The sequence below is a fragment of the Macaca mulatta genome, chromosome 14 (genome assembly GCF_049350105.2).
Source record: "Macaca mulatta isolate MMU2019108-1 chromosome 14, T2T-MMU8v2.0, whole genome shotgun sequence".
NCBI classification, from domain to species: Eukaryota; Metazoa; Chordata; class Mammalia; order Primates; family Cercopithecidae; genus Macaca; species Macaca mulatta.
Genome location: NC_133419.1, coordinates 130,135,490 through 130,154,162, shown reverse-complemented (window position 1 = coordinate 130,154,162; position 18,673 = coordinate 130,135,490). Strand labels below are relative to the sequence as shown.

At 43.9% G+C, this 18,673-nt stretch overlaps 1 protein-coding gene across 3 annotated transcripts in view; it reads right to left on the bottom strand.

The window, feature by feature from the left end:
• Window positions 1-515: 515 nt before the first annotated feature.
• Window positions 516-18,673, bottom strand: part of TMEM45B (transmembrane protein 45B) — a 42,453-nt gene continuing 24,295 nt past the window's right edge. For 2 of the 3 annotated variants that reach the window (XM_077961362.1, XM_077961363.1), the window contains 5 exons: window positions 7,357-7,542; window positions 5,208-5,414; window positions 4,135-4,319; window positions 2,598-2,743; window positions 516-1,515 (listed from right to left, as the gene is read on the bottom strand). In XM_077961362.1, coding sequence (XP_077817488.1) covers window positions 1,404-1,515; window positions 2,598-2,743; window positions 4,135-4,319; window positions 5,208-5,414; window positions 7,357-7,542 — 836 coding nt within the window. In that variant the 3' untranslated portion in view covers window positions 516-1,403. 3 annotated transcript variants of the gene reach the window in all.

Here is an 18,673-nt window from a genome sequence, read left to right as displayed (position 1 = left end):
TTCTCAGCCTGGGATGGGTTTTTTGTACAGGGCAAGTTCTGTATTTCCCCTCCTCTCCTTTTTCTCATCGTGGCTTGTACCTGTCTCCCATAGCACCCATCACACTCGGTGTAACTACTGGCATGTCTCTCCTGTGTGACTATAAACTCCTTGCTGGACACCTGTCTCAGGAGTCCTTACAGCCATTTCAGTGCTGTCGCAAAGTAGATATTTAATAAATAGTTGTTGAAGGAAGTCTTTTTTTTTTTTTTTTGAGACAGAGTCTTGCTCTGTCACCTGGGCTGGGCAGGTGTCACCTGGGCTGGGCGCAGTGGCGTGATCTCGGATCACTGCAAGCTCCCCTCCCAGGTTCACGCCATTCTCTTGCCTCAGCCTCCTGAGTAGCTGGGACTACAGGCACCTGCCACCGCGCCCGGCTAATTTTTTGTATTTTCGGTAGAGACGGGGTTTCACCGTGTTAGCCAGAATGGTCTTGATCTCCTGACCCTGTGATCCGCCTGCCTCGGCCTCCCAGAGTGCTGGGATTACAGGTGCAGTGAAGGAAGTTTTTTAAAAAGACCAGATCCAGGAGCAAGATGAGGGTTTCAGTACTTTACATTACTAATTCTGAATTCGTGATCCTTTGCTTTCAGCTATATTAAAATTGAAAGTCTTCCATACCTGGTATTTTTCTCTCTACCTCATTATACAGCTTTCCTATCAGATCTTCTGTTAGGGTGACTTTGAGGAGTCAGAACATCAGGGCCCCGACTTTCAGTAGAGCCAGTAACCAGCTTCCTGATTTAAAACAAAATCACCTTTGGCCTAATTTTGTCACTTATAAACAGTGGTTTAGTACCCTGGTATGATTAGTTATGATATGTTTAACAGTAGTTTAAAATACCAAAGCTTGTGAATTATTTTACTTCTTAAAAATATGTAAGTTAGAGTTGTAACTCTAAAGGCACTGTCATTTGCTTACACATTCTAACATATTTCTAATAAAAAAGTACCTGCTTTCTTAAGAGAAAAAGGGATAAGTTACCAAAAGCAGCAAGTTCTCCTGCTGGACTCATATCCTGGATTCATCCATGAGGCCACTTCCATTGTAAAGCTTTTAGCATCTCTTGATTTCTCTTTACACTGAGGCACAAAGGCCTGCTGCTTGGAGGCCTTACTTAATTTTTCCTTATGAGGGGTACTATACCAACACAGACTTTAAATTATGTTAAAAATCCCAACTGCAAGATACACAGGATGCTGTAGGCCTGATTTCCTGTTCTAGAACCTCCAGCCTTGTGTTGAATGAGGAGGTGCAAATATATAGACCCTTAAGATCAGACCACGGCAGGCATTCAGGTGGGGGGATGAACTCCATTCATTCCAGCTGTTCGGTGGGACGTCTACGCCCTCCACATCTCGGCTCATTCCTCATCTGAGCCACTCAAGAGGGCAGTCTGGTAAGTGTCACCTGAATTCAGTTTCTGAATTCCAATGATTTCTCCCCTTCCGTGTCTCTTCATCCGAGTCAAAAGGCTTTAATAGAGAAACAATAAGAGCCAATTAGCCAGAGATTCCCTTAATCCATTACCCAAGGATGTGAAGGCATCTACTGGTTCTTAAACTATTTTCTTTATATTTCTGTCAAATACTGTGATTACATGTCTATAAACTAGACTTCTTAGGAAATACCAGTAGATAAAGGGGCATTGGTGGAAACTACTGAATGTCAGAATTAAGGCCAAGTCTCCTGCCTGTCTTGGTTTACTGTTTCAGTGGCTGGGCAGCAGAACTAGAAGAAACTGACTTGAGCTCCCTTCTCTTTGGTCCATATGGAACTCTTTCTGGATGAAATAATGGCAAAAATCACAGTTACTTTTGCACCAACCTAATATTCTACTTGGGATCTAGAGAAATGACCTAGAAAGAAAGGTAGGGGCAGCCAAACAGCAAATAGAACTGGTAATACCATTTGCTAAAAGTCACCCTTGCACTGAGAGGCTCTGCCATTTATTAGTGGGGTGACCTTGGTCAAGTTACTCAGCTTTTGGAAGCCTTAACAGCGCATACTTCATAGAGCAATGAAGATTAAATGGGATAATAGAGTATAGCTGCTTTCCACTGGGCCTGGGGCACAGCAAGTGCATAGGAGTCCATAGCTGTTATCTATCTACCTCTAATGAGTACTTCAGTGAGGGGTGGAGTGCAGTTTGTCTTAACATTCTGCTCTGGTTTATTTTTTGATTGTCACATCGTCTCTGGGAAGCAGGGAGGGCAGGTCTGGAAGTAAGATGATGGGTCCAGAATGAACCCGTTACAGCGGGGACTACCATCCGGTACTGATTCCCATTTCAGTTTTCCCCACCACACCACAGGCTTAAAATCTGTGAGACCTGCATTTGAAACCTGGGCCCCTCGGGTTACTATGACCCAGACAGGTCATTTAATTTTGAAAAGCTTCATTCCCCTTGTTTGCAAATAAGGGTAGTGACACCTTCCCTGCATGAGAGTACCTTGCACAGAACTTGACATGTAGTCGGCACTCAGATGGCGCGAATTAATCACATCAGTCCTGCTTAGAGCTAGGAGGAAAACCTTCACGAAAGTCTCAGACATACCAGTAAACAAGAGAATAGTTGATGGCCACGATGCTGAGGGCAGCCAGGTAGTGCCAGCAGAAGCACATGGTGATGAACATGAGGTTGGCCTCATCCTTCTGGTCCCATTCGGGTGTTCCAAAAGGTGGGAACAGCACAAACCCAATCTAGGGGATTACACAGAGAAGTTGGTCTTATGGTTGGTTGTCCTGAGAAGCAACCTAGCCATCCTCCTGTGGCCACCGAAGTGGCCCATATGTTACCACCACCTCGTAGTTTCCACACTTCGTTAGCATAGAAAGAGCTTTTCACATAGAAAAATGGCTGTAGCCAGGTGCGGTGGCTTACGCCTGTAATACCAGCACTTTGGGAGGCTGAGGGAGGCGGATCACGAGGTTAGGAGTTTCGAGACCAGCCTGGCCAACATAGTGAAACCCTGTCTCTACTAAAAATACAAAAAATGAGCTGGGTGTGGTGGTGGGTGCCTGTAATCCTAGCTAATTGGGAGGCTGAGACAGGAGAACTGTTTGAGCCTTGGAGGTGGAGGTTGCAGTGAGCTGAGATCATGACACTGCACACCAGCCTGGGCCACAGTGCAAGACTCCGTCTCAAAAAATAAAAAGGCCGGATGCGGTGGCTCATGCCTGTAATCCCAGCACTTTGGGAGGCTGAGGTGGGCAGATCACGAGGTCAGGAGATTGAGACCATCCTGGCTAACACGATGAAACCTCGTCTCTACTAAAAATACAAAAAATAGCCGGGCGTGGTGGCGGGCGCCTGTAGTGCCAGCTACTTGGGAGGCTGAGGCAGGAGAATGGCGTGAACCTGGGAGGTGGAGCTTGCAGTGAGCCAAGATGCCACTGCACTCCAGCCTGGGTGACAGATCAAGACTCCATCTCAAAACAAAAAAACAAAAAAACAAAAAAACAAAAATGACTTCAGGTTAATTTTAAGGCTTACTTAAAAACAACAGGGCCAGGTGCAGTGGCTCATGCCTATAATCCCAGCTCTTTGGGAGGCCGAGGCAGGCGGATCACGAGGTCAGGAGTTCGAAACCAACCTGGCCAACCTGGTGAAACCCTGTCTCTACTAAAAATACAAAAAAAATGAGCCAGATGTGGTGGCAGGCACCTGTAACCTGAGCTACTCGGGACAGTGAGGCACGAGAATTGCTTGAACCTGGGAGATGGAAGTTGCAGTGAGCCAAGATTGCGCTATTGCACTCTAGCCTGGGTGACAGGGCGATTCTCTCTCGAAAGAAACAAAACAGAACTTCAGGGCCCACATTTCCTGTGGAGAGTTTAGCAGGCAGAGCCTGTGAAAGGCATCAGCCCCTCCTCGGGGAGGGCAGCTGAACCTCACTGTGCACGCTCTAAATTTTGGATTGCTAACGCATCCTCTGGATGTTAATGGATAAAACTAGAAGTCAAAGGGTAGGCACATCTAAACCCTTTGCATGGCATGTTAGTGCTGCATTTGCAAACCCCATATAATCAGGGCTACACTCAGTGGGGCTGCTCCATCCATACCAGCGAGGGGCCTGGGTGTGGAAAATCACCTGCCAGAACCAGGTTCCCTGAAGAATGACGAGACTGGTTCGGAAAAGCTCCAGCACAATGTGGTCCCGCAAGATCACCTCTAGGGAGATACTAACACACGCCACGAACAGAGCATACAGCAGGAGCGAGTGGATGTGTTGGTCCAGCGGAGGCCGGTTGTGGACGTGGTAGTAGAAGAGGAAACCTGCCACAAACCAGATGGCAGCTGTCAGTGCCACGCTTGGCCTTCACCATCACCGATGTTTCCTCCTACACCTGTCTCAGCTAGACTCTTCAGCGTTTAGGAAGTTAGTTTACATAACATTACAGGCAGCAAACCGATGCGAGTAAGTGTATTTCGTGAGTATGTTAGGAGTATAAAGCAGCCGGGGATTGTATCTTAAAATCTCTCTGGAACCCATGGTGGGTCAGTATAGGATGGGTCGGCTGAAGCATGTTGCTGACTTGTAACAGACTATGTGTATACTTGAAATTCAGTTTTGCCCTCAACCTTTTTCGACTTGCCGAGGTACAGAAGTGAGGTTGTTAGATGACAAAATGTATTTTCATACCCCAGTCAGTGTGAGTCATACTGGGAGCGTGCCCCTAGCAGCGGGGTGGGTCTCCTGAGACTTATGATGGGGGCAAGACGGTACCTCCCTGGGTGAAGGGTACAGTGTGGTTTCGCTTAACCAAGGGGATGTATCCCCTGCATGGTGGCATTCAACCTGCTGGGGTATTGTGTGTACACGCATGTGTATGTGCACACATCCATCCACACTGAGGAGTATGCACGTGCGTGAGCAGGGACTGCTGGCGGCAGTGGGATGGCAAGGAGGACTCTTGCAGTGTTAACCAGGGGCCTTGGGAGCTGCCTGCAAGCCTCAAAGCCTTCACGGGCTGCTTTCAGGAATATGCCGCCTGCCCATCCAGAGCAGAGCACTAGGTCCTGTTCAGGTTTTGGCAGCCCAGAGATGTGGATTTTCTGGGGAAGGTTATTATATTTGCAACATTTCTGGTCTTTTGTACTCTGATCCTTCATAAATATGGCTTGTCAGGCTATCCTTCCTCTCCATCCGTTCCACAGAATTACCTTCCATGAATACTGCCACAGCCATAACCAGTCTGTCCACCCCCAAGGGAACGTGGCTGACCAGATAGGTGAGCATGTCAGCAATTCCTGAGACTGCAAAGAATAGGTACATGGTGCTGTGCTGCCAATTCATTAACTTTATCCAGTGGTTCTCATGGTAGAGGTGCAGGTGGGGCCCATCCGGAACGAACTGCTCTGCCAGGATCCCTGCAGGGAAATGAGAATGGATGTTTTAGAGGGAAGAATGACTCCAAGACACATAGCAGCAAGAAACAGCCCAAAGGCGTGAATGAAGCCGAGATGAGGTGAGGTGAGGGTGGCCTGCGGGTCAGCAGACCTACTTTGCTGCCTCAGGTGCAGCTGCTGCAGGATAAAATAGGGTGTGTGCTGAGTAACCTGTGTAGACATCTTGCCATTGTTGTTCCTTTTAGGGGTTTGGGGTTGAGGGTAGAAGAATCAACGAACGCAACCAGATCCACAGGAGGTTTGTCCAGGAGTGGAGATGAGCAAGACATCATCACTTAAGTCGGAGTGTGGCTGATGGAATAATCCCTGGGCTTCCCTGCCTAGTGAGCAGTGAAAGAAATCCCCGACAGAAACAGTTAGGTTGAAAGCAGAATCCAAGCAGAGACACTGGTAATGAAGATACCTGTACGTGCCAAGGGAGGCAGGCGGCTCCCAGGTGCGTGTTTGCAGGGCTGACTTTGAGTGCGTGTCCTTCCTGGGCACAGAGCCAGCTCTGCAAGCCCTGTGCCCCTCCCAGCTCTGTGTTTTAAAACACTGGGTAAACAAGGCAGAGGCCCCATGGTGTGGGCCAGAAAATGACGAAACTGCGCCACAGGATAGCTCTTCGTTCTTATCCCTTCTACTTTTATACCTAATTTGCAAGGCAAAAGATTTGTTTTTATGCCTGGTACCCAAAATGTTCTTGGGGAAGCCTAGAAGAAATCCTCCATGATGACATTTTGGACTCTGTTCCCCAGATATTTGTTTCTCAAGCCAGATCCTTTTTGAATTCCCACACAAAGAGTCGAGGAGTTGTGGAAATGACCCAGGAAAAGTCCCAGTGACACTAAAATGGAAGCCCTGTGACAGCAGAGACTGTGTGGTTCCCCAGTGTATCTCCTGTGCCTGGAACAGTGACTTCCTGGCATGTGGTAGGAGTGCCAGAGAGCTGTTGAATGAGTACCGTTTTCACCCAGTCAAGGGACCAAATGCTGTAATTGTCCTAGCTTTATTTAGGCAAGGCTGACGCTGTCCTGACCCTTTAGGCCGCAGGTCCCTGTCACTTCTCACGGGAAGCCTCTGATGCGTGAATGGTGAGTGGGGAAGTTCGGCAGGATGAGGCCAACAAAGCTCCATAAAGCCTTGCTTCCTCCAAGAGAAGCCAGCGATGTTGCTTCACTCTCTTCAAGAAACCACAGGCCACTGATGACAAGTGGTGATTGTTAGTTGCAGATTAAGACCCCTCATTCCCCCCAGGTGGGGCTGGTCCTGAGGAAGAATACTTATTACTATCATCACTGCTTGTTCTTGGAGGGCCCCAGTGGAGCCGAGTGGATGCAAAGGAAACTGGGAGTGGGTGGATCTTGTTGGAATGGGGCAGAGTGAAGGAAATTCCCTCTCCAACAGCCCTCTGCTGCTGTTTCTCTCCTACTGGCTAATTTATTAATCTGCATGAACTCTCTCTCTCTACGCGCTTGAGACTTGAGGATGAGGAAGAGCCAATGGGTTGAGTGTCAACTACTGTAAGGATCTGGAGGGAGAGACAATTGAGGAAAAAGGTGATTTTTCTACTTTGTCACAGCTCAGGTACACGAGCGTAATCTATTTGGTTTTTTTCTCTTTGTATTTGTGTCAGATCTTTTTCATACAGTGGGTGTTTTGCTCCTACAACTTTCCATACCTGTGTCCTTGTTGATTTGATAGTTTTTCACATTGTCCCATGATGTGAGAGCCGTCAACTGTTAGTATTATAAAGCTCTGTACGCAATGTATGTTATAATAAAATAGTCTAGTGGCCATCTGGAAATTGTTGCCCTATTATCTCTGCCAGTGGAAACATCTATTTCACAGGGCTCAAAACGTGAATTAAAGGTTCTGGGTATGAGGAGGAGATTTCCCTGGACCAAATGACCCCTGCTCTTACCGATGACAGAAAACAAAGTCCTGACTGCGGCTTCGATGATCTCAAGACGCCGATAGTAATGCAGTGGGCTGTTCTTCCGTGTGTGGCTGAAGTACTTCAGTGGGTACTTCACTGACCAACACAGTCCAATGATCAGGAAGAAACTCCCTGGGAGCGCATGGCCCTGGAAATTTGCCATCAGGACACCTAAAAAATTAGGAGAAGGCTGTTAGGTGGCTAATGAAGAAGGCAAACAAATGTATATTTTGGGAGGAAATACAATATGTGCCTGAGATTGCAAATCATAAGCCACGTTAAGAAGGATCAACACATTCTCATAAAACAAGCCTTGGCCGGGCGCGGTGGCTCAAGCCTGTAATCCCAGCACTTTGGGAGGCCGAGACAGGCGGATCACGAGGTCAGGAGATCAAGACCATCCTGGCTAACACAGTGAAACCCCGTCTCTACTAAAAAATACAAAAATCTAGCCGGGCGAGGTAGCGGGCGCCTGTAGTCCCAGCTACTCGGGAGGCTGAGGCAGGAGAATGGCGTGAACCAGGGAGGCGGAGCTTGCAGTGAGCTGAGATCCAGCCACTGCACTCCAGCCTGGGCCACAGAGCGAGACTCCGCCAAAACAAACAAACAAACAAACAAAAAACAAGCCTTTATGTTATGTCACTGAAGTCTCATCTGTAAGGTGAGTTACATGACCAACTGGACTCCACTGTCTGTAATGCTTTAAACATGTGGGCAAAATAAAAGGATGAGGGTGGGGAAAGAGGAGGATAGGTAAATATTTATTGATCTCAGGTAGAGAAGCCTTCCAAGGCATAAACATAAAGGGGGGGGAACTCGAAAAGAAAAATGTTCAGCTATATAAGCATCTTTTAATATCAGGGACATCAAAAGGTAAATGACAAATCAGAAACATGTTTGTAGCAGCTGTATAGGAAACAGCTATTACATTAGAGTCTACAAATTAATAAGAAAAAGACCGTAGGAGAATAGGCAGAAGACATGAACGGATGATTCACAAAATAATACAATTATAAATCTCCCAGAAATTAGAGATGTACATACGAAAGCACAACATCGTGTGTCACCTAATTGGAAAATAATTTAAAAAAGTTTTGGTGTGGTGGTCTAGTACAAATGAACATGGTCAATATGATTCACATTTTGTAAAAATCAGCATAATGGCATAAACATCACTTTATTCCAAAAATTTTCGGGCATGGTTTGCTTTTATCCCATTTACAGTAGCATGAGACTATAGCTAGGATTTATTCAGAAGTAGATTGATTATTTTCCTCACTGGCCTGGGTGGTTACCTAAAGAATATGTAGGGTGGGAGAAAAATGCCAGTTGTTGGTGATTGCTATGGTTTGAATGTGTCCCCTCCAAAATCCAGGTGTTGCATTAAGAGAAGGGGACATTTTTTTTGAGACAGAGTTTCGCTCTGTTGCCCAGGCTGGAGTGCAATGGCGCGATCTCGGCTCACTACAACCTCCGCCTCCCCAGTTCAAGCGATTCTCCTGCCTCAGCCTCCCGAGTAGCTGGCATTACAGCCACCTGCCACCACACCCGGCTAATTTTCGTATTTTTAGTAGAGACGGGGTTTCACCTGTTGGCCAGGCTCTTCTCGAACTCCTGACCTCAGGTGATCCACCCGCTTCGGCCTCCCAAAGTGCTGGGATTACAGGTGTGAGCCACCACACCCTGCTGAGAAGAGGACTTTTAAGAAGGGACTAGGCCATGAGGGCCCCTCCCTCCTGAACTAGGAGTAGATGCCCTCATACAGGGGCTGGCTGGAGGGAGCTGGCACCCTATTTGTCCTCCTGCATGTGAGGATGCAGCCCTCTGCAGACACCAGATGCTGGTGCCTTGATCTTGGACTTCCCAGCTTTCAGAACAGTGAGAAATAAATTTTTGTTCTTTATAAATTGCCCAGTCTGTCGTATTCTGTGATATCAGCACAACAGGGACTAAGAAACTGGTACCAGAGAAGTTTATAACATTTATAACCAGGTGTTATAACAAATATGTAAAAATGTGGGGGTGGCTTTGGAACTGGATAATGAATAGAAGCTGGAACAGCTTTGAAGTGAGTGCTGAAAAAAGCCTGGATTGCCATGAATGGAGCATTAAGGATGATTCTGGTGAGGGCTCAGAAGAAGAGGAGAGCTGTAGGTGTGGGATATGAGCTGTGGGGAAAGCCTCGTTCTTCTTAGAGATTGCCTAAGTGGTCATGAACAGAATGCTGATAGAGATACGGATGGTGAAGGGACTTCTGATGAGGTCTCAGACAGAAATAAAGAACAAGGTATTGGAAACTGGAAGAAAGGTTATCCTTGTTATAAAGTGGCAAAGAACTTAGCTGAATTATGTCGTGTTCTAGGACTTTGTGGAGGGCAGAACTTAAGAATGATGACCTAGGATATTTGGCAGAAGAGATAGAAAGCAGCAAAGTGTTCAAGATGCTGTGTGGCTTCTCTTAACTGCTTATAGAAAAATGTGAGAGGCTGGGCGTGGTGACTCACACCTGTAAATCCCAGCACTTTGGGAGGGCAAGGCAGGCAGATCACCTGAGGTCAGGAGTTTGAGATAAGCCTGAAAAACACGGTGAAACCCCGTCTCTACCAAAAATACAAAAATTAGCCGGGTGTGGTAGCGAGAGCCTGTAATCCCAGCTACTCAGGAGGCTGAGGCAGGAGAATCGCTTGAACCCGGGAAGGGGAGGTTGCAGTGAGCCGAGATCGCGCCATTGCACTCCAGCCTGGGTGACAAGAGCAAAACTCCATCTCAAAAAAAAAAAAAAAAAAAAAAAAAAGAGAAAAACTTGAGAAAAGAGAAATGATTTGAAGGCAGAATTTATCATCAAAAGGAAAGCTGAACGTCAATATTTGAAAAATTATCAGCCTAGCCATATACAAGATAAAAACGTACGTGTAGGAGAGAGAACCACGGGCATGGCCACATGACTGATAAGGAGATTAGTATGTGTAGAAGGAAGCCAGGTGCTAGTTATCAAGACAATGAGAAAATGACCGCAAAGGCATTTTGAAAAATGACCCCAAAGGCGTTTGGGGCTGCCTTGGTCTTTGGAGGCCCAGAGGGTTAGGGCCTTGGGGCAGAACAGTTTCAGGGGAAGGGCCCAGGTGCCTGTGGGGTCTCAGAGATCACTGCCCAGGGCCACCTTGGGTCTCTGCTTCCCACATTCCGGCAGAGCATTCCTCAGTCACCCTAGCTGTGGCTCAAGCAGGACCAGGTGCAGGCTGGGCATAAGTTACAAACCTTGGTGGCATCCTTGTGGTGCTGACTCGGTAGGTATGCATACTGTATGAGCTGTGGGAGCATGGCTGCCTCCACCTAGATCGAAAGGATTTCTTTGACCTCAGGGCCCAAGCAGAGATTTGTCACCGGGTGGAGCCACTGCAGAGAGCCCCCCAGTAGGCCAATACTTAGGGAAGCCTTGGAGGTGGTATCACCTGGAGCCTTGGGGGCCCAACACCCACCCCAGTGTATCCAGAAGGTGAGATGTGGAGTCAAATAACATTATTCTCAAGCCTAAGATCCAATGTTGAGTTTTGGACTCACTGGAGACCTGTTGTTACTCTTTCTTCCTTCCTGTTTCTCCCTTTTGAACTAGAAACATCTGTCCTGTGCCTGTCACGCCATTGTATTTGAATCAAAGTATGGAAGTCATTTGAATTCGCAGGCTCACAGCTAGAGAGAACTTTGCCTCAGGATGAAATTTATCTCAAAGTGAATGAGTCTCTCTCATACCTGATTTAGATAAGATTTGGACTTAGATTTTAAAGTCCCTGTTTGAATGATTTAAGTCTTTTGGGGGCAATTGTGATGGAATGAATGTATTTTGTATGTGAGAAGTACGTGAATTTTGGGGGGACAGGATTGGAATGCTATGGTTTGAAAGGGTCCCCTCCAAAATTCAGGTGTTGCCAATGTGATAGTATTAGATGTGGGGCCTTTAAGAGATGATTAAGACATAAAGATTCCTCCCTTGTGGATGGGATTAAGCACCCTTATAAAGGGCTGGATGGAGGGAGTTGGTTCCCTTTTTTGCCCTTTCTGCCATGTGAGGCTACAGACTTCAACAGATACCACAGGCCAGTGCCTTGATCTTGGACCTCCAAATCTTTAGAACTGCAAGAAATAAATTTGTTCCTTATAAATTCCTTATAAATTACCCGGTCTGTGGTTTTGTTATAGCAGCACAAGCAGACTAAGACAGTGATCTAGAAAAGACCACCCTGGAATGTAAAGCATCTCTGGTCTACACAGCATATTCCAACCTTGGACCCAGACCCATCTCTCTAGCACCAGCTACATTGTCAGGGCTGTTTCACATCTTACACATTGACAGATGAGGGTCCCACCCATCATCCAGAACTTTCACAAGCTTTAAAAAAAAATGTTTGCAGTTTTCAAAAACTCAAATCGTATTAAAGGCTTATAGTGAAAAGCAACAGCCTCATGTTCTATTCCTCCTCACCCCCAGCAAAGCCACTTTCAACCCTTTCAGCTGCTTCCTCCAGTATTTACCTCTACCATTGTAGTTGTTGGGTTGGTGCAAACATAATGGCAAAAACCACAATTACTTTTGCACCAACCTAATACTTTGTGCATGCGGCCATTTGTTAATTCATCATTGTCAGGCATTACCTGCCAACTTCCTGGAGCTCTCTCACAGCCTCTCCCTCCTCCCCACCCTACTATTTTCATAGCAGTTGCATTATACTCACTTATTGAAATCATCAGTTTCATTATCATGGCTCTGTAAATCCAAAGTCCTTACCAGGGCCAATAAGGCCGTATATGATCCTGGGCCATCTCTTTGATTTCTCCCAGCACTCATCCCTTGCCACAGTGGATCCCTTCCATTCCCTTAAACGGCTCAGAACACTCCATTCCTGCTTCAGGACATTGCACTGTCTGTGGCTTCTAGAACAGTGTTCCCACAGGGAGCCAACAGTTGTCTCCTTCACTTTACTCAGGTCTCTGTTCAAATGCCACTTTATTCCATGACTACTGCATGTAAAATACAGGCCTGCCCCACTTTTCAATCTATGTCGACTTGTAACTTTTCTGTGAAGTATGAATCACCATGTGATACTGCAGACTGATTTTCTTTTAAGCATCTGTCTTCATCCACTAAAATGTGGGCCTCTGGAAAGCAGAGGTTTGATCTATTTGCTTATTGTGGTTAGTCCACAGCTTACTGCAGGGCCAGATACAGAGTGAGCACTCAGTAAATACTTGTGGAATGAATGAATGCGATCCAAGTATTGTATTATGGGTTATGTTTTCTCTAACACTTTTTTTTTTTTTTTTTGAGACAGAGTCTTGCTCTGTCACCCAGGCTGGAGTGCAATGGCATGATCTTGGCTCACTGCAACCTCCACCTCCTGGGTTCAAGTGATTCTCCTGCTTCAGCCTCCTGAGTAGCTGGGATTAAGGACGGTGCCACCACACTTAGCTAATTTTTGTGTTTTTAGTAGAGATGAGGTTTCACCATGTTGGCCAGGCAGGTCTCGAACTCTTGACTTAAGGTGATCCACCTGCCTCGACCTCCCAACATGCTGGGATTACAGGCATGAGCCACCGTGCCTGGCCTAACACTTTTGTTTTATTCTGGGGTTAATCATTGCCTTTTTTTTTTTTTTTTCACATGTTTATCTTCCCGAATATCGATCACTATCTTTTTCCTCAAAAGAGCTAAAAGGTCTGTCAAATGTTGACCAAATTAAATTCTAGACATTTTAACCTCAGATAACTTATTTCTGTTTTATTCCTAGAGACCTGTTTTGAGAATCTTCTCTTCGAAATTGAACTGGTTGTCTGTCCTCCTGAAGCATTCTGCACCATCTTACAAATTCCCTTTGCCTTTTGCTTGTTTTCTGCCCACCCTGCCTTTTGCTGCAGCTTCCAAAAAAGCCTTTTCCTTGTTTTGGATCCCCTGTTTCTTGGATGCCATTTATTTTTCTTTCTTGGCTTACTTCCATTAATACAAGTCTAGCATTCCCAAAACTATGCATAGAAGGGAGATTCCTTGAGAATCTGCATGGTTGACAATCTCTGCCTTTTTATTGGAACGGTTTATTTAGTCCATTCATATCAATGTAATTATTGGTGTGGTTATATTTACAGTTGTCATTTTGCTATTTGTTTTCTGTCACTCATTCATTTTTTGTTCCTCTGTGCCTCATTTCCTGCTGTCATTTATGTCTAACAAGTAATTTTAGTATACCATTTTAATTACTTTTTTTCATATTTTAAGCTATATATATTTTTTCCTACTGCATGCTCTAGTCTAGGGATTATAGTATGCATATTTAAGTTACTGTGGTCTACTTTAATAGTATTTTAATTCTGATAAAATATAGTGACTTTGTTCCAATATATAATAGCTCTAATTCCTACCCCTTCCTTCATGCATATATTATATATACATACACTAAATGAGCCATTAATATGAATATATATGGACTACATAAGCCACTCCAACAAAAAGGCAGAGATGTGTGTGTGTGTGTGTGTGTGTGTGTATACATATATATGTACATATCATATTTATGTTTGGGCTTGTTATAAAGTTTTTAAGTTTAAGATTTAAGAATATATAAAGTCTAGGTTATAAACTAACTGTGGCAATTATTTCTTGAAGCAATTTTACATTTTTCAAAGAATGAATATATATATTCTTTGACATTTAATCACATATTTACCATTTCCAGTGTTCATTTATTTCTGTCATTTTAATAACTCTAAAATCTCATTTTCTTTCAATATGAAGAATGGCCTTTAATATTTTTTCAGCTTTATTGAGGTATAATTGTCAAATAAAAATTGTATATACTCAGGGTATATAGCATGACAATTTGATATATGTATACATTGTGAAATGACTGCTATGATCAAGCTAATTAACCTAGTTATCACCTTACCTGGTTACCTTTTCCTTTCCTTTGTAATGAGAATCCTTAAGATCTACTCTCAGCAAATTTCAAGTATACAGTTTATTATCATTACTATTATTTTTAGGGACAGGGTCTCGCCCTGTCACCCAGGGTGGAGTGCAATGGCATAATCATAGTTCACTGCAGCCCTGAACTTCTTGGGCTCAAGTGATCCTCCGCCTCAGCCTCCTGAGTAGTTAGGACAACAGGTGTGGGCCACCACACCTGGCCAATTTAAAAAATTTTTTTGTAGAGACAACGTCTCACTATGTTGTCCAGGCTGGTCTTGAATTTTTGGGCTCAGGCTATTCTCTCGCCTCAACCTCCCAAAGTGCTGCGATTATAGACCTAAGACATTGTGCCTGGCCAGTATATTATTATTAATGATAGTCACCCTCCTGTCCATTAGGTCTCCAAAATTTACTCATAACTGCAAGTTTGTACCCTTTGACCAACATCTCCCCATTTCCCCCGCTGCTCCAGCCCCTGGTAACAGGCATTCTACTCTGTTTATGTCCAGTTTGTTATTTTAGATTCCACATATCAGTGAGATCACACAGTATTTGTCTTTCTGTGTCTGGCTTATTTTACTTAGTTTAAGGTCTTCAAGGTTTATCCATGTTGTTGCAAACAGCAGGATTTCCTTCTTTTTTAAGGCTAAATAATATCTCATTGTATATATACACTACATTTTTTTTTTTTTGTCCATTCAACAATCAATGAACACTTAGATTGTTTCCATATCTTGGCTGTTGTGAACAAAGCTGCAGTGACCATGGGAGGGCAGATATCTTTTCAAGACAGGGAGTTTATTTCCTTTTGATATATACACAGACGTGAAATTGCTGAATCATAGGGTAGTTCTATTTTTAATTTTTTGAGAAACCTCCACACTGTTTTCTATAATAGATGTACCAGTTCACATTCCCACCAACAGTATGTGAAGCCTCCCTTTTTCCACATCCACACCAATCTTGTTTTGTTTTTTGTTTTGACTTTTTGGCAATAGCCATCCCGACAGGTGTAAGGTAATATCTTATTGTGACTTTGATTTGCATTTCCCTGATGATTAGTGATGTTGAGCATCTTTTCATAAACCAGTTGGCCATTGTATGTCTTCTTTAGAGCAATGTCTATTCAGGTCCTTTGCCCACTTTTTTTTTTTTTTTCTCAAAGCAGAAATTTATTGCCCACATTCTTTGACTACAATGCTATAACAACAGAAGTATTTTCTTTTACAAAAATCTCAATCAGCTTAAAAATTTTTAAAGTCACTAAATAACTTTGGGTCAAAGAAGAAATCAAAACTGCAAATAAATAAAAGCAAATATTGGCAGTGTATACAGTAGAACATATGAAATAGATTACAGTAAAAAATTCTTAAAACACAAAGAATCCAGGACGTGGAAAGCTGGGATGAGTATTACACCCTAACAGCAACGATAGCAGATAAACTACAAAATCATAACTTTTCCTAAACTCATTAGAGAACTGAGATCATAGGGCAATCAACAAGTCTAAAATGGGCTGGGCACCATGGCTCATGCCTGTAATGCCAGCACTTTGGAAGGCCAAGGCAGGTGGATCACCTGAGGTCAGGAGTTCAAGACCAGCCTGGCCAACATGGCAAAACCCTGTCTACTAAAAATACAAAAAATTAGCCAGGTGTGGGTGGTGCATGCCTGTAGTCCCAGTCACTCGGGAGGCTGAGGCAGAAGAATCACTTGAACCTGAGAGGTAGAGGTTACAGTGAGCTGAGATTGCACCACTGCACTCAGCCTGTTGCCTACTTTTTAATAGGGTTATTTGTTTTTACTATTGAGTAGTAAGAGTTTCTTGTATAGTTTGGACATGAGCTCCTTATCACATATAGGGTTTGCAAATATTTTCTCCCATTCTATGGGTATCTTTACTCTGTTGATGGTTTTCTTTGCTATGCAAAAGGTTTTTAGTTTGATGCAACCGTACTCCTTTATTTTTGCTTTTGTTGTATCAAAAAAGAAATCAATGCTAGCACCAATGTCATGTACCTTTCCCTGCATGTTTTCTTCTAGGAGTTTTACCATTTTAGGTCTTACATTTAAATCTTTCATCCACTTTTCGTTGATTTTTGCATATGATGGAAGATAAAGATCTAATTTCTTTTTTATTTTTTTGCATGTGGATATCCAATTTTTCCAGCACCATTTATTGAAGATACTATTCTTTCCTCATTCTTGTTCTTGACACCTCTGTAGAAGATTAGTTAACCTTATATGAGTGGGTTTATTTCTGTGCTTTCAATTCTGTTCCATTGCTCTAAGTGTGTTTTTATGCCAGTACTGTACTGTTTTGATTGCTATAGCTTTATAATATAATTTGAACATAGGAAGTGTGATGTTTCTGGCTTTGTCCTTCCTGTGTGGTTCTCTTTGTGTTTTTTAAAAGTCAGTGTTGGTTGAGTTTTTTTTTTTTTTTAATCTGCAATTCAATATTTTTCATCAAACCTGGGAAGCTTTCAGCCATTACTTCCTTATTTTTTTCTCTCTCCCTTTTTGGGTTTCCCATTACATGTATGTGGGAACATTTAACATCATCCTATGTGTGTCTGAAGGTCTGTTCGTTTGTCTTCATTTTTTTCTCTGTTTTTCAAATTGGATCATTTCTGTTGGTCTATTTCATGTTCACTAGTTCTTCCACTATCTCACAATCTGCTATTGAGCCCATCTAGTGAATTCTTAATTTTGGTAATTGTACCTTCCAACTTCAGAATTTCCATTTAATTCTTTTTATAGTTTGTATTTCTCTATTTAGATTCCCTATTTGTTGAGTCATTTAAATCATATTTTCTTTTAATTCCTTGAACAGTTTTCTTTAATTCTCTGAGGCCAGGCACAGTGGCTCATGCCTGTAATCCCAGCACTTTGGGAGGTTGAGGCGGGCAGATCACTTGAGGTCAGGAGTTCAAGACTAGCCTGGCAAACATGGTGAAACCCTGTCTCTACTAAAAATACAAATAATTAGCTGGGCATGGTAGTGGGTGCCTGTAATCTCAGCAACTTGGGAGGCTGAGGCAGGAGAATCACTTGAACCCGGGAGGCAGAAGTTGCAGTGAGCTGAGATTGCTCCACTGCACTCCAGCCTGGGTGACAGAGGGAGACTCTGTTTCCAAAAAAAAAAAAAAAAAAAAAATTCAAGCCCATTACACTTCCAGCCCCTGTCAGTCGATCTGTGTGGGGGTTGGAGAAGGCCGGTTTTCAGGTCTCCCTTGTCTTTCACTTTTTGCTGGACTCTCTCAGGTCTTCTCCATAGATGCATAGTTTTTTTCAGTCAGCCAGGGATGCGTGAAGAGCTCGCTTCAATACTTCTGTGATTCTCATTTCCAGAATCTCCCTGTTAAATTCCTGGTTGGCCTGCTGCTTGCCCCAAGTGGGGCTGCAACCTCAAGCTAGCAAAGCTGTGCATTTTCCCTGCCCATTTCCAGGTGTTCATTCCGATGTGAAGCCCGCAAAGCCAAGGATTTTCAGCCCCCCAGCCACTGTTCTGAATTGAATGTTCGTGTGGCAGCAAAGCTACTAGTTTTCATGGCCAGTCCCATCTTACTTAAAAGTCATTGGCTGAGCTTGGGGGTGACGGGAGCAGCCACAGGCAAAGAAAGACCACAATCTCCTACTTGCCTGAAGATCTACAGTGTTTCAAGAATAAATGCTGCTCAATTTTTTGCCTGCATTTTGTCAATTTCCAGTTCTCTCTTGGTTTTGATAAACAATTTTGACTAGTTTTATATATTTTTGTTATTTGTTGCTTTTTTTTTTTTTTTTTTTTTTTAACAGAATGGAATTGCCTGTCTCTGTGCTGCCATAACTGGAAGGCCTTCTCCTCGTTACTACTATTTTTTGAGATGGAGTTTCGCTCTTGTTGCCCAGGTTGGAGTGCAATGGTGCAATCTCGGCTCACTGCAACCTCTGCCTCCCAGATTCAAGCGATTCTCCTGCCTCAGCCTCCCATGTGCCACCACGCCCAGCTAATTTTTTTGTATTTTTAGTAGAGACAGGGTTTCACCATATTGGTCAGGTTGATCTCAAACGCCTGACCTCAAATGATCCACCTGCCTCGGCCTCCCAAAGTGCTAGGATTACAGGCATGAGCCACTGTGCCTGGCCCGCTTCCTTTTTAAACCCTCCTTTGAACATAAAAAATTTACATTTTTGTTTAATGTTTAACACAGGTCCCTTTCAATATCAAGTTTGTTATACTTCATTTTCCTAGGCAAAGGTGCAGAAAAACCAGCTTTGCAAATGTATGTCAAAACTGCCCACTGACTAACCGGCTTCCCTCCTTCCTGCCCTTCCTCACTTTTCTCAAAAGCAGTAACTGAA